The sequence below is a fragment of the Meira miltonrushii genome (genome assembly GCF_003144205.1).
Source record: "Meira miltonrushii strain MCA 3882 unplaced genomic scaffold FA14scaffold_5, whole genome shotgun sequence".
Taxonomy (NCBI): domain Eukaryota; kingdom Fungi; phylum Basidiomycota; class Exobasidiomycetes; order Exobasidiales; family Brachybasidiaceae; genus Meira; species Meira miltonrushii.
Genome location: NW_020289947.1, coordinates 1066208 through 1080667, shown reverse-complemented (window position 1 = coordinate 1080667; position 14460 = coordinate 1066208). Strand labels below are relative to the sequence as shown.

Genomic DNA, 14460 nt, shown 5'->3' with positions numbered 1-14460 from the left:
CCTAACCATCATTTCACATATACACCACACGACATAAGAAGAGTTGCTGGAAAGAAGCACCTCGTTAGACTTTCGGAAGTGGAATTCTATCAAAAATACTTGACATTATTGCGCTTGCTGGCAGGTGTGAAAGATGTTGGCCGGAAGAATAATGGGAGGGAAAGAAGGAAGACTGCTTACAATTTGTGTTGCACTTCTGGCTCTTTTCATCTTTCCCGCTCAAGCGATCAAGCTCGACGTAGAAGCATCGCATAATCCTCACGTAAAGTGTATATGGAATTATGCACTCAGTGATACGCTTGTCATCGTCACAATCAACACAGCCGTTCCATCGCATTTACCCAAACATGATTATGATGAACAACGGATTGATGTTGAAGTCGTTGATGGATCGAAACATAATAACATCTATTTATCCAAAAAGAACATCAAAACCGAAACACGTATGGCAATCAACACTCACAGTCATGCAGATTTAGGTGTTTGCGTCAAGAACATCCAAAAGAAAGGATCGAACCTAAAACATTTGGTCACAACGATCGATTTGGATGTCGATATCGGTGCAGATGCAGTGGATTATAATGCGATCGCAAATCAAGAATCCCTTTCAGGTCTAGAAACGGAAATGCGTAAGCTGGAAGCGGTTGCAGAAGAAATCGTAACAGAGATGGATTATCTTAAAAAGAGAGAAGAAAAGATGAGAGATACAAACGAATCAACAAATCAACGTGTTGAATTAACTGCTTGGCTTACCGTTTTGGCTTTGATCGTTTTGGGCGCTTGGCAAATCTTTCATCTTAGAAGCTTTTTCCAGAAAAGGTATCTTATCGATAGCTGATACTCTGGCAATCTGCTCTGGGTCAACTTCATCGACTTTTGCTACGAACTATCAAAAACTTAAAGGCACGCATGTAATCTGTCCTAATGAATATCATGTATAAGAGAATGTATGAAAGTTGCTGTGATCAGCATAGTGTTTTTGAAGCAAAGACTTGCGCTTAACTTAGATTTCCAGCACCACGTCTACCAAGACGAGAGAGAATGTCATCATTGAAGCCAACCGATTCTTGATCCTTACGAGGAAGGACACCATCGTTAATTCCGCCCTCTGAACCGCCGATAGCAACATTTGCAGTACCGTTAAGCTTTGTGGCGTTTGCGACTTTTGCCCTTCTTGCTCGGACACCTTCACGCAATGTATCCAAAGCGGTCACTGTGGTCTCCCAAGAAATGCAAGCATCTGTCACACTTCTTCCCCAGACAAGATCTTGCGGTCCAGAAGCGGGAATGGATTGTTTGCCATCCAAGTGGTTGCTTTCTAACATGCATCCCAAAATATTTTGACCTTCAGGTGCATCGGAGCTGAGTTGTTCTTTGATGCTGTTCACTACTTTGATTTGATTCTCGTGCTTCTTTTCACTGTTTCCATGACTGCAATCGATCATGATCCTAGGTTTCAAACCGGCTTTAGACAAATCTGCCGAGACTTTAGCAACATCTTCTGGTGAATAGTTAGGTCCTTTGTTTGCTCCACGTAAGATCACATGACAAGCATCATTACCACCCGTCTCAACGATTGCTGAAATGCCATGTTTTGTAACCGAAAGGAAGACGTGACTGCTACTTGCACTCTTGATAGCATCAACTGCGATACTTATTGAACCGTCTGTTCCGTTCTTGAAACCGATACTCATACTCAAACCGGACGACAATTCACGATGCACTTGAGATTCTGTCGTACGAGCACCAATTGCACCCCAACTGATCAGATCGGCAGTGTATTGAGGACTGATGGTATCTAGAAATTCCGTACCGGCAGGCAAGCCCATCTCTGCGATTTCAAGTAAGAGTCCACGAGCAAGACGTAATCCCTTGTTGATTTGGAAAGATCCATTCAAGTTTGGATCATTAATCAATCCTTTCCAACCAACTGTAGTTCTTGGTTTTTCGAAATAGACACGCATGATAATGCAAAGATCTTCTTTTGCTTGATCAGCGTATTTTTTCAGCTTTGCTGCATATTCCAGACCTGCTTTTACATCATGAACCGAACAAGGACCAACGATTACCAAAAGACGATCATCTTCACCTTTTACGATTTGTTCGGCTTCCTTTCTTCCTGTTACGACCGTATTGGCAGCTTGCATGGAAAGTGGATAATCTTCTACTAAGATTTGTGGAGGAATCAAAGGACGAATACTTTTGATTCGCCTATCGTCCAGCTCATTAAGAGCATCTTTGAATGTGATTGGTGTTCCAGACATTGTTATTGGTGGGATCTGATGACGGTTAGAAGATCAAAGAGTGTGGAGTTTCTTCTTGATTTTTTTTCTTCTTCTTCTTCTTCTTCACTGTGCATGCAGAAGAAGAAGAAACACGCCTAACATAGGTGACTCCGCGCAATGCAAGTTTAGCGTTGTGCACGTCCAAAGCCGCATCGCTGAAAAGCCATCGTAACATCGCAAAATGATTGGGATGTTTGTGGCTACTCAATTGGGCGGGCTGAGAAGGTGATCCTAAGCATAACTAACATAATGTATTTATAGTCGAACACTGTACTGTGTGACACTCTCTCAAAGTTCTTCCCACGATCCGGAAATTGAAAACAGGTAACATAAAGCATGTATTTGATAAAGCATATGTGTAAATACATCTTCCCCAATCAAGGTCTTCCAAGCAAATTGCCCAGCATATAACCCATATCTCCCCTTTGACCACCTCCAACACCAATCCACCAAACACTCAAAGCTGCAACCACAACAAGTTCTGCAATACCCAGAAGAACATTTCCTGCACCTGCAGCCACAAGTGCACACCATACAAATCCAACTCCACGATCCATAACGATCCCAATCGAGCGTTTTGTACGCCAAGTAGGATCGATAGCATAAGGACGCAATGACGAATCTAAATGCTTACCTGATGCGTTTGGCAATTTGAGAATGGCTGTGACCGGTTTATGATCCGAATGAGTGTATCGCATAATACTGCGGAACAATTCAGGTTCAACGCCATGGAAAGCATCATCACGTTCAACGCTTGCCCAAAGGATACGATCTGTCCATCCAGGCACACGTTTTCCGCTCAATTCTCCGAACCCATTCGGTCCTGTTGGAGTGGGTTGTATAACCTCGAGATCTGTTCCATCTCGCACACTTTCCTTCTTTGCCGCTTCTTTTGCTTTTTTGCGTTGTGTTTTATCGATTTTGTATTTGTACGTTGGCGGGAAACCAAATCCGGTCACATTTGGTTCAACCAATCCATGCAATGTACGTGGTCCACCGGAATGTTGATGTTCGATCGTCAATTGATCGTACGTTGCCAGCGTTTTCCAATCGGCTTGATTGATCTTTCTCTTTACGTCTTTCTTTGTTAGCTTTTCTGCTGCACTTCCTTTGCGTGCTAAGATTGGAGATGGCTTGATGTTGAAACCAATCCGGTAATTCAAATCACCAAAGACGAACAGGTGTGATGTTTCATATACACCATGTTCTGTCTGGTCCAACGGGACAGCTTTTTTGTTCTTTCCATTCTTACTGTATGCTGTTTCATACTTTTCTGTAATTCCATCCAAACTCTTCTCGTCGTTGGCGTTACGTTTGCCTACATCTATTGGCGGTGGTGGGAGAGGTTGAACACTATCAGGCGCAAATACCAATCTGGAGACGATGTTCTTCCAGTCAGCATTTCTCCTTGCTACATTATGATCATGTGCGGTCAAATGAGCACAGACAAATGTGAACGTCTCATCTGGTGATCCAGGAACAGCGCCTCCGACAACGATACGAACACCAGCAGCACCTTTGTTACCTAGCAAGTTGAAGAAGCCAGTACTGACTGTACTTGTTCTAATCTCCTTGATACGAGTGACTGCACTGGGAATCGCATTGATCCCCGATCCTCCCATCCCCACCTCTGGTCTACGTTCACGAGCATATACATAGAGAACAATCCCGACAACCTGAGCGGTTGCGACCAAAGTATAATCTTCCGGTCCACCTCCTTGAGGATATTTACCATCTTTGCGTGTAGATGCACTTTGTGGTCGAATTGCTCTTCTGATCGCACGATCGGTGTTCTGAATTGCAGTTTGGGCATATCCATTATTTGCAAAGCCATCATGTAAAGGTAATAATTCTTGGAAACCTACAGCGTAAAAGTCAGGAGCAGGTCGGCCATCCACGTTAGGATCTGTGTTGTACTCATTGGAACTTTCAGAGATTGTTGGAACGAGCCAATGTGTCAAGTCAGGCGAGGCACTAGATGCTCCCTGTAAATTGCAGTTGAATGTTCCGATTTGCACTCTTGTTGGCGGTAAGCCAGGGGTGGAGAATGACTTGGACATCTCTAAAGCAGTCGAGGTGGGAGTGATGACGGCAAGAAAGAAGAAGAAGAATAGGGTTTTAAACGACAACAGATTGTTGGTTTTGCGGATGTATGATGTTAAGAAGATACTTCGCTCTCCACTCCCTCTAAGTGACCCCGCATTTGAAAGGAGGTGACACCATTGAAAGCGAGAATTGGCCCTAGGGAATAAAGATTAGCCTGAGAAGAATGCACTGCACAAGCACACGCACACGCACGCACGAATCCCGTTCCCGCAAACAAAATGAAAAAAGCTAATAAAGAAGAAATGATTTCTAGTGGGCGTACCTTATTTTAGGTTTACATACACCAACATCATCATACAAGATAAAGAGAAATGAAGAGGTAATCAAAATCAGAAAAGATGAACGAAAAGGGTATGCAAGCTCCCTCTTCTCCTTCTATACAGTCAACTTCGACATACGGCAAGAATGTGGTTTTAACGGAAGCGGGTAAATCACCTTGGTACGATGCAAACGGTACGCCGAGAGAGGCATATATAGTAGGTGTGGCAGGCGGAAGTGCAAGTGGAAAGACATCAGTTGCCCGTGCGATCCTCAAACAATTACGAAATGTACCTTGGGTTGCAATCGTAAGTCAAGATTCATTCTACAAGAGTTTGACAAAAGCACAAAGCAAATTGGCTTTCGAAAACAATTATGACTTCGATCATCCTGATGCTTTTGATTATGAAATCTTGTATGAATGCATCGAAGATCTCAAAAGAGCTCGTGCTGTGGAGATTCCCGTTTACAGCTTCGTTGAACATCAAAGGACGGCAGAGAAGAAATACATGTACGGAGCAAGTGTAGTAATCTTGGAAGGGATCTTTGTCTTACATGATCCCGCTATTCGATCATTGCTGGATCTCAAAATATTCGTGCAGTGCGACTCGGATCTAATGCTTGCAAGACGTATTAAGCGAGACATGATCGAACGAGGCAGAGATTTGCATGGAATCTTGGATCAATATTTACGCTTCGTCAAACCGAGTATGGACAACTTTGTTTCTCATACATCGAAGTTTGCCGATATCATTGTGCCTGGTCAAAACAATCAAGTGGCTATCGAGGTCATCTGTCAGCAAATAAGAAAACAACTTGAATTGCGTGACGATGTTCGTCTCCGACACGCTCTATCACGCACACCAGCAACGCCTCGTCGGGAGATCGGATCGCCTTTTGATACAGCTTTAACTTCTGCAGGAGGTAATGGAAGTGCATGGCATCCAGCCGGAGCCTATGTGCCTTCGTTGACCACCTCTGGATCCCAAGAGCATAACGCACCCGGATTTCTGCTTGCACCACCGCCCTCGGCTCATGAATCTTCTCACCCCCTCGAAAATGAACTGCCACCAAATGTTCACGTTCTGAAGCAGACGCCTCAATTGCAAGCCCTACTCACAAAAATGCACGATTTGAGCGTTCTTGGCGAAGATTTCGTTTTTACGATCGATCGCTTGTCCACTTTGGTGATGGAAGAGAGTATGGCATTCCTACCATATCGTCCCAAAACGATCCAGATCCACAAAAGCGGCCAAACACACACCGGTACGGAATTGGCAGTACAGGATATTTGCTCAGTTGCAATCTTGCGATCAGGAACGGTGTTGGAAAGTTCTGCCCGTCGTGTATTGCCTGCTTTGGCACGTGGAACAATCTTGATTCAATCACAAGCAGATGGAGAAGTTCGATTGTATACGATTGACTTGCCATCTTTCTTACAAAATCGAAAACGTGCACAAGATGCATGGGTGATGGTATTGGATAGTCAAATCGGAACTGGTGCTGCAGCATTGATGTGCGTGAGAGTACTTTTGGATCATGGCGTAAAGGAAGAGCATATCTTGTTTTGCTGTTTGCTCGCAAGCGTAAAGGGAGGTGTGCATGCTATGCAAAAAGCATTCCCAAGAGTAAAGATTATTGTGGCAGGCGTCGATCCAGATTTGAAGAGAAGAATTGTATGGAGTGACGATGCCCCTAAACATCGGTCAAAACCATCCAATCGAGCAATCAACATGCCCAATATCCAACTAGATGCATATGATCCCACGCAAAGGGCAATGGCAGATGTTGTTGCCTACAACGAAGAGAATTCATCGGACGACGAAGAAGACGAACGATCACGAACCACTCTACAGAAGCGATCTCACCTGACAACACCGGCAGAAAGAAGTCCAAGTCAGCATTCCAGCAGCAGAAGAAGTCGCGTTTGCTTTGCCATTTGTCCGGGAGCAGGTAATATTGGTGACCGATACTTCGGAACAACTGCTCGTCCTACATTGGCTACCGATGCATCTTAAACAACATTGTACATTATTCATACACACACATTCCGGAACGCAACCTCTCACTACAATGTACATACATCATATATTTGCATAATCCACAAGATGATTAAAGAAATAGAAGACGAAAGGGAGAGAAAACGAAAAGATTAATACATATACAGTTACTAATGTACTTTGTTCCTCTTTGGGTTACAAAGTTATGTTGAATTACGTCCGATGGACTAAATGCCCATAATGCCCTGGTACTTTGTTTTTACATTGTTCACAATCATCACGATAACCCATCGTATATCGAAGCATTTGTTTACCGCCCGGAAAACCTGCTGAGGACATTCCTGGCGAAGGGTGTAAGGCCCGCATTGCACCATTCCCATCACTGCCAGGTTCAACAGGCACAAATTGCGGTCGCGGAGATGGTGTACGAACCACACGATCGCTTCGAGAAGTTCTTCGTAAAGGAGTATTGCCTTGATCATCATGAGAGAATCTCCTATTCGAATCAACTTCATTAGTAAGTGCAGACACAGACCGAATTGAAGAGTGTGTCCAGCTTCTACGTAGCGCATACGTTTCTTGAGATGTCCCGGAATTTGACCTTTCCATCATCTTGGAACTACGTGGAGAAGAGCTCCCGGAATCCGTTGAGCCAAGCCCCTCTGATTGCGCCAAAGGAGAAGGTCGCATTGGCATACTGGCATTACGCAATTGTCTAGGCACAAACAAAGGTGACGCCGTAGATTGCGTAGAATCCCTTGGCAATTCTATTACCATCGAAGAAGGACTTCCTTGACCACTCGTCATATCGATGTCATCCGTTGTACCTTCCATCTCGCTCTCTTCTTGCTTTTGTATAGTATCATCGACCGATGGACTCCTGCTGATCAAACTCAAAAGATTCATGGGAGAATCTACGCCGTGTTCTGATGTATCATACATCCCACTGAGAATTGCTTCGCCTGTTTCTGCATCAATTTCTGCGATTCTTGAACCAAGAGCTCGAAAGAAGTGTGAATCGGAATCCCGGCTTCCTTCGGCAGATGTACCAAGATGTCTCCGTTTTGATCGACTGCCGAACAAGTCCTCATCCTCTGATAGATCTCTCATGAAGCTTGATGATGCTGATAGACTCACATCATCCTGAGATCTTCCGCTATCATGATGATACAGTGGAGGAGCATGTATGCTTCTTTGTCGCTTCCTTGCCGAGCTTGATGGACCTGCCGTGCTTAGCATATTGTTTGAAGAAGTACTGGCGATCATTGTATGCTGAAAAGGTGATCCATTCCTGCTATTGGATGAAGAAGATGGACTATTGAGATCTACTTCCATGATTGCGGTTCACTTGGCTTTTCTATTTTTGAGAAAGGCGCAAACAGGTGTGCGCCTTTTTTCTGATTGTTATTGTAACCCCTTGTTTGATTGTTTTCCTTGTGAGCACACACACACTCCACCTCTTTCTTTGTGCTACACAATTCCCTGCAATCGACCTTTCGTCAATCTTAGACTTTAAGATTGTTCATTGGGTCAATAGCCTTTCAAGAATATCTTCTTGTGATGATGATGAGAGTGCAAGACAGCATTTGAACATGGAGAATGTAGAAATTATCTTTATTTTTCAAGCAGAAGAACAGTGTGTTTTTTTTTTGTTTGTTTAGTAGGAGAACATGCACGGACGTTTTTGGTTTCTTCCCCCGGTCACAACTTTTTATTCAGTCAGATCACAGAAGAGAGCAGCCAATTTACGCGAGTTATGGAAACACGTAAAGTCCAATCAAGCACATGATCATGATGATGGATATCATACTATGAGCAGATCAAGACAAAGCATTTTCAGATAAAATACAATATTGGCATACCTTCTGGAGAATAGATACAGCAAAAATAAGCATTTGACATGCAATTTCGGGCTTTTCGATCCAAGGAAGACCCCCTTTCTCTCCCCCTTTTCTAGGAATTGACCTCTTCTGTCGCATCGATCCACTCGGAATATACATCGATAGGTGCAGTAAGGGAATTTGTTCGGCAAGAGAATCGTTGTCCGCATACCTTGCATTCCAGATTGGCCTGACCATCGGCGCTGTGAAAGTATGTTTGGGTAAATTATTCATTCAAGGGTTGCTTTTTGCAAATTATAATTCCTGCAACTCACATTTTGCAATTCACTGCTTTTTCATGCTTGCAAAAAAGGCATTTGAAGACTATAAATGCGTCAAAAGTCAGCTTGTCATCCTTTTGATCTGCATTGATTCTGCATACATACCAACATCCAACGGTTGTACTTTCTTCGCTGCTTGAGGCTTTGTAGCCTTTTTTCGCTTACCCATCTTTACCTTGAGATGACTCCCTTGTGGTGAAGATGGTGGTGTATCGTGAAAGGATGAGATGATGGTTTGTATTGAGTGTGATGTCGCGCGCGAGTGTCTTTTACCATCTCTTACTCTGAACATCAAACGGCGATTGCAGTGTGAATAAACGCGCAGCGCCCTGGCCCTGAACTAAATTCAGTAAGCTTGCGCTGCGCCTTCTAATGTTACAGGCATGCATACAGGAGACTTAATCTACGCTAAGCACTTCTCTCACATGCCGCCTTTCTTTTGTCAGAATTTCTCTCCACATCCTTCTATCTCTTCCTCAACTCAGCTTGTGATCAAAGGCTGACATTGAGTATCTTACATTGCAAAAATGCAACAAGTGCTCTTGTCATCGTTTAAAGGGTTTGATGGGGATGATGGCGATCAAGGTGGCGGTCCACGTTTACCACCAAATATGCATTATGAAGGGCCATGGCTTCAACAACAATTAATCCTTTCTGCAAGTATTGGTATTGCTTCATTTTTGATCTTCTCATTAATCAGACGAAGGTCTCCGGCACTCTTTGCCCCACGTACCAAATTAAGAGGGTTTGCAGCACACGCCAAAGGAATTGACGATGGCGTATTCAATTGGATTCTGCCAACACTTAAAACGGATGAGATCAAAATTCTACATATAGTTGGCCTAGATGCTGCCATTCTTCTCAATTTTTTCAAGATGGGCTTTTGGACATTTTTATTCTTAAGTCTTTGGTCTTGCTGTGTATTGATTCCTGTCAACTACTATGATCATGGATCGATGGAAGGTGTAGCACCAGGAGAAGAGCCACAGCCTGAAAAGCCTGGCAATTTCACCGAACTATTTTCGCTACCTGGTGACCCAAGTTTACCGTGGCTATGGAGATTGCCGAATCTTTCACTTTATCATTTCACTCACCTTTTATCAACATACATTTTCACTGCCTTGATCTTGAGATCTGTTTACAAAGCATACAACAAATTCGTGCGATCGCGTCAACTATATGCGCTCGATCTTTTGCAAAGCATTCCGGCACGTACGGTGGAAGTACGCAATCTACCTAATCACCTTCGTAAAGAAAGGGATTTGGCAGAATATTTCGAGACCATGGGGTATGCTGTCGAAAGTACAGTGGTTGTACGAGAAGTAAGAGGCCTTAAAGATATGCTGACCCGTCGGGCAAATGCACTCTATCAGCTTGAAAATGCATGGTGTAATTGGCTCGGTAATCCTACCACAGCTGAATCATACGATCCTGATCAAGTGTGCAAATTGTCACAAGATCGAGCCCATGCTCTTGCTGAGGGTGGTGAACGAATGGTTTTCGCTGCCTATGGCGGCAACGTTTCCAGCACCGATGATGAACGTGCTCGTCTACTTGGTACTTCCGACCAGCTTCCCGATCCAGCAGCTGGAATCACTGCTCCAAAGAATAAGCCTAGACCAACAATGCACGTTCAATCCTGGAATCCGTTCTCCAGAAAGGTAGATGCGATCACTCTATTGGAAACACGATTCCGAGTATATGACGAGGCAGTGAGACGATTACGCTCAAAAGGCAGCAAACCATCTTTTGTCGGATTTGTGACATTTGTTGATGCAATGAGTGCTCAGGTTGTTGCTCAGTCTGTTCATTACCCGATCCCGGGCTATTGCAAGACAAGTCTTGCACCTGAACCTCGTGATATCGTTTGGAGTAACGTTTCCGTTCCCTCGAACGAGAGACGTGTCCGACAACTTCTCGTTTCCGCCTTTACGATTGCTTTGTTCGTCTTCTATATTCCGCCCTTGACATTCCTTGCTTCTTTGCTCAGTCCAAACACGATCAAGAAGTACTTACCAGGTTTGTACGATCTTCTACGCAAGAATAGACGATTGGAAGCATTGGTCAGCACCAACTTGCCGTCCGTTGTTTTGATTGGGTTCAACGCTTTATTACCTCTCATTCTCGAATGGACAGCATATCTGCAAGGTATCAAAGCGCGTAGCTTGATCGAAATGAGCGTGTTGAAAAGGTATCATCTTTTCTTGATGATTTCCGTCATCTTCATTTTCCTCATCACATCGACCGCGTTGGGGGTACTCACAGATCTGGCTGGCAATCCGATGAGAATCATAGATAAGCTCGCTCAATCTTTACCACAAGCACGTCATTTCAGTTTGTCGTACGTGGTGTTCCAGTCGTTGGCCATCATACCGTTGCAGCTTCTACAATTACCGGTCACATTTGGTCGTGCGTTTGGTCGACTGACGGCAAAGACACCTCGTCAACATGCTGAGCTGAATGCACCACCTCAACTATACTCTGGAAGTGTGTACCCTGCCGCTTTGATCGTTTTCACATTGGGTATTCTTTACAGCATTGTGACACCATTGATCACCGTCTTTGCAATGATCTACTTTGCCTTGGCATATCTGGTGTACAAGTACAAACTCTTGTTCGTTTTCTACCGATCATACGAATCAAGAGGGCAAGCATGGCCTTTGTCATCGATGCGTTGCATTTGGGCTCTACTACTCTTTCAAATCTTCCAACTTTCCCTCTTTTCGGTTCGCAAGCAGTTGCTATTGTCCACTTTGACGTTGCCTTTGATTGCTTTCACGTTTTGGTTCCAGCATTACCTCTCGCGAACATTCACAGAATTGAGCGAGTATGTTAGCTTGAGCAGCATTGCCGAAATCAACAAGCCAAGTCTACAGCCAGGAACGGGAAAGGCACAGGCAACGCTGGCACCATCAGCAGAGATCGCCAATGCCGTCGCCAATAATGGATCAGCGAACGACAACAGTAAGAAGCAACAAGTTAGTCAACAAAGAAATCCAATTGTTGCTCTGCGAGCGGAAGCTTTGGATGGAATTGATCCAAGCGAGACAGTGTTATCACGAAAACGGTATTCGACAAAAGATGAAACATTATTCATTGCACAAAAAGATCGTCATACAGATTACAGAGAACCTCCGGCAGCGGGCTACTATTATGGAATCTTGAACACTGGGCGGAGACGGTATGGACATCCTGCCGTTGCTGGTACATTGCCGGACATTTGGCCTCCAGTTTGTGTAGATGATGACGACGAGAAAGATGATAACGAGCAAGATCAAAGCGTCTCTCATTCAGACACTGCTGGTTTACCTGCCGATAATAGCGATCGAGGATCATTGACGGGCGTTGGTAGTGTGCTGGGAAGAACACGAAGACAGAGCAGACCACACGAAGCTGTTGTGGTCTCTTTACGAAAGCGCAAATCATCTTTGATACCTTCTTCAAGTCTGTCAAATGTCTCTGTGCGTAATCGTAAACTGTCATCGCAAGAAGCGGGTGGATCAGGCATCAGTGGATTGCCGGCTTCTACCAGCACTTCTACCGATGTAGCCGGTAAATCATCCGTCACATTCCCTCAACGAAAACAAAGACAGCCACAAGATACCCTGGATGAATCATGTGAAGAACCAGATCATCAGCATGAAGATCCAAGTCAAGTATGGGGAGCAAGCAGAAGTCGTTTGCCGTCTACAGCAGAGCAAATCGAGGATGAAGGTCAAAGAATCGACGAACCACAACACCTTGATGCCGATACGGGTGATGAAGACGAAGAAGATGAATCGGAAGAGACTGCGGGTGTCTACATGCATCGTAACTTACGTCAAACGATGCCTCCAGGCTCATTCCCTGGTTTTGAAGATTAGAGGATTCGCATAAAGCCATGTAATGATACCTAACGTTTTTATGAAACATATCACGATGTCACACATCACACATAGAGGGATGGGTAGAATTCAGACAAACACATCTTCTGTCTGCTTCCCGATGCATATGCGTTCTTTGCTTTACAACCTTTTGCCAATTGGACAACTATCCATACCACTCGAAGTCTATCTGACAGTCATTGATTATCTATTTGGACTTGTACGTTGTGATTTTGTCTTTAGACTTGGTCATGATGCGAAAATGAGCAAAGGTTGACTATTCCCATTTGGGCCTTAAGCATTTCCATCACGAACGCTGTGCTGGGAGAATCCGAATTAAGACCATCTTGGATAATGTTGAGGATCGAGACGGTCAGCTTGACGAAAGATGGCTTTCCATGCTGTAGGAAAGAAGGGGAGAGAATCATCTATGTAGCATCTCATAAAAGAGAACCCTCCACCATCTGTCGAACCTTTTGCAAGATACTTTCGTCTATCCATGGCAAATCACTCGCCTAGATTGAGGAGCATCAAGTTCAAGGATCGGAGTCAGATGGGCGACTTTTGAGGAGGGGAGTAGCGTGTGAGTGGAAAAAGGGGAAAGAGTGAAAGACCATTGCCCTTCACCATCTGTCTAGCTTGTTGCATGATGCTTTCATCCAGCCAAGGGAAAGATCGATGCTCAGAATGGAGTCAAATGGGCGTATTTTTGCGAAGAGCTGCGTGTGGAAGTGGGTGGTGGTAGTAGGATGAATTTAAAAAGGGAAATCAAGCATTTATACAAAAGGTGAACCTCTCTAGGGTACACGCATATCTACAGACTTTTCATGATTTATACGACCATAAGCCAGCAGATATGGTTATGACAAGATCGAAATTAGCAAAGGACTCTTAAAGTAGTGAGATATCGAAGCTAATCCATTGTGTCAGATCTATCAGATGAGAAGTACGCGCAACATATCATTTTCACGTTGGACTGTAGAATTGACTTTCGAACTATGCTTTACCCGTCCATAGAGTGCAACAAACAATTTTTGCCCTTTCCATTGTGTCAATCATGTATGCAGAGTGTATAATCAAAGACTGTCAGATGGACTTCCAATGGCGGTGGATGCTATTTTTAGTTACAAGTATACCTCGTCATTTACAGCTTGTCAGATCCGTTGATTACTTATGTGCCGTCCGTTGAACCTGATTTACCATCCGTTGAACCTGATTTACCATCCCTTGAACATCACGCACAGTCCGTTTGAAATGATGTACCGTCCATTGGATTTGATGTACCGTCCGTTGGACCTGATTTGCAACATCTACTTTGATATCAGGATAGCATCAGTAGTGCATCTCCATGAAATTGCATAAAAATGTACAAGCTTTTTCGTCTGACTACAAACGTTTAAAAGGAGGCCTTTTTTGAAAATTGAAAATCCCCCCTCCCCATTCATTCTTCCTTAGACTCACCAGTTCTCATCTTACGTTTTCCTTCCACATCCACCACCACCACCTCTTACACCCACCAATTCTCCTCTTACGACTTGCTTCCACACCCACCACCACCACCTCTTACATCCACCAACTCTCCTCTTACGATGAGCTTCCACATCCACCACCACAACCTCTCCGCTGTAGGTCCTTCAATCATTACAACGAAAGCACCGCCGATAGGATGACGATGAAGAGGACGATGAAGAGGACGATGACGATGACGATGACGATGACGATGACGATGACGATGACGATGACGATGACGATGACGATGACGATGACGATGACGATGACGATGACGA

The 14460-nt window shown here is 44.2% G+C and overlaps 7 protein-coding genes across 7 annotated transcripts; 3 read left to right on the top strand and 4 right to left on the bottom strand.

The window, feature by feature from the left end:
• Positions 1-151: 151 nt before the first annotated feature.
• Positions 152-838, top strand: FA14DRAFT_127384 (endoplasmic reticulum vesicle protein 25; the record flags this gene model as incomplete). Its single annotated transcript, XM_025496794.1, has 1 exon — positions 152-838. The coding sequence occupies one exon, from the start codon at positions 152-154 to the stop codon at positions 836-838; it is 687 nt and encodes a 228-aa protein (XP_025352621.1).
• Positions 839-858: 20 nt separating this feature from the next.
• On the bottom strand, positions 859-2345 carry FA14DRAFT_162481 (putative 3-deoxy-D-arabino-heptulosonate 7-phosphate synthase isoenzyme). Its single transcript, XM_025499631.1, has one exon. The coding sequence runs from the start codon at positions 2262-2264 to the stop codon at positions 999-1001; it is 1266 nt and encodes a 421-aa protein (XP_025352620.1). The 5' UTR covers positions 2265-2345; the 3' UTR covers positions 859-998.
• A 317-nt stretch (positions 2346-2662) lies between these two features.
• FA14DRAFT_150693 (DNase I-like protein) lies at positions 2663-4472 on the bottom strand (the record flags this gene model as incomplete). The annotated part of the gene is made up of 2 exons (XM_025497447.1): positions 3157-4472; positions 2663-3090 (listed from the first exon to the last, which is right to left on the bottom strand). Exons 1-2 carry the CDS (start codon positions 4343-4345, stop codon positions 2663-2665), a joined length of 1617 nt encoding a protein of 538 aa, XP_025352619.1. The 5' UTR covers positions 4346-4472.
• Positions 4473-4669: 197 nt separating this feature from the next.
• FA14DRAFT_162479 (uridine kinase) lies at positions 4670-6782 on the top strand. Its single transcript, XM_025499630.1, has one exon. The coding sequence runs from the start codon at positions 4730-4732 to the stop codon at positions 6665-6667; it is 1938 nt and encodes a 645-aa protein (XP_025352618.1). The 5' UTR covers positions 4670-4729; the 3' UTR covers positions 6668-6782.
• Positions 6733-8222, bottom strand: FA14DRAFT_162478 (uncharacterized protein). The gene has a single exon (XM_025499629.1). The coding sequence runs from the start codon at positions 7982-7984 to the stop codon at positions 6863-6865; it is 1122 nt and encodes a 373-aa protein (XP_025352617.1). The 5' UTR covers positions 7985-8222; the 3' UTR covers positions 6733-6862.
• A 380-nt stretch (positions 8223-8602) lies between these two features.
• On the bottom strand, positions 8603-8979 carry FA14DRAFT_127044 (Elf1-domain-containing protein; the record flags this gene model as incomplete). Its single annotated transcript, XM_025496775.1, has 3 exons — positions 8603-8732; positions 8805-8853; positions 8916-8979. 3 exons carry the CDS (start codon positions 8977-8979, stop codon positions 8603-8605), a joined length of 243 nt encoding a protein of 80 aa, XP_025352616.1.
• A 430-nt stretch (positions 8980-9409) lies between these two features.
• FA14DRAFT_112015 (DUF221-domain-containing protein) lies at positions 9410-12244 on the top strand (the record flags this gene model as incomplete). Its single annotated transcript, XM_025495968.1, has 1 exon — positions 9410-12244. A coding segment is annotated over one exon (2835 nt), but the record flags the coding sequence as incomplete, so codon positions are not given.
• Between the last annotated feature and the right edge of the window lie 2216 nt (positions 12245-14460).

What these genes read in the sequence shown, in the direction of transcription:
- FA14DRAFT_162481 (XM_025499631.1), bottom strand. Translation starts at nt 2,264, where the DNA reads ATGTCTGGAACACCAATCACATTCAAAGATGCTCTTAATGAGCTGGAC.
- FA14DRAFT_162479 (XM_025499630.1), top strand. Translation starts at nt 4,730, where the DNA reads ATGAACGAAAAGGGTATGCAAGCTCCCTCTTCTCCTTCTATACAGTCA.
- FA14DRAFT_162478 (XM_025499629.1), bottom strand. Translation starts at nt 7,984, where the DNA reads ATGGAAGTAGATCTCAATAGTCCATCTTCTTCATCCAATAGCAGGAAT.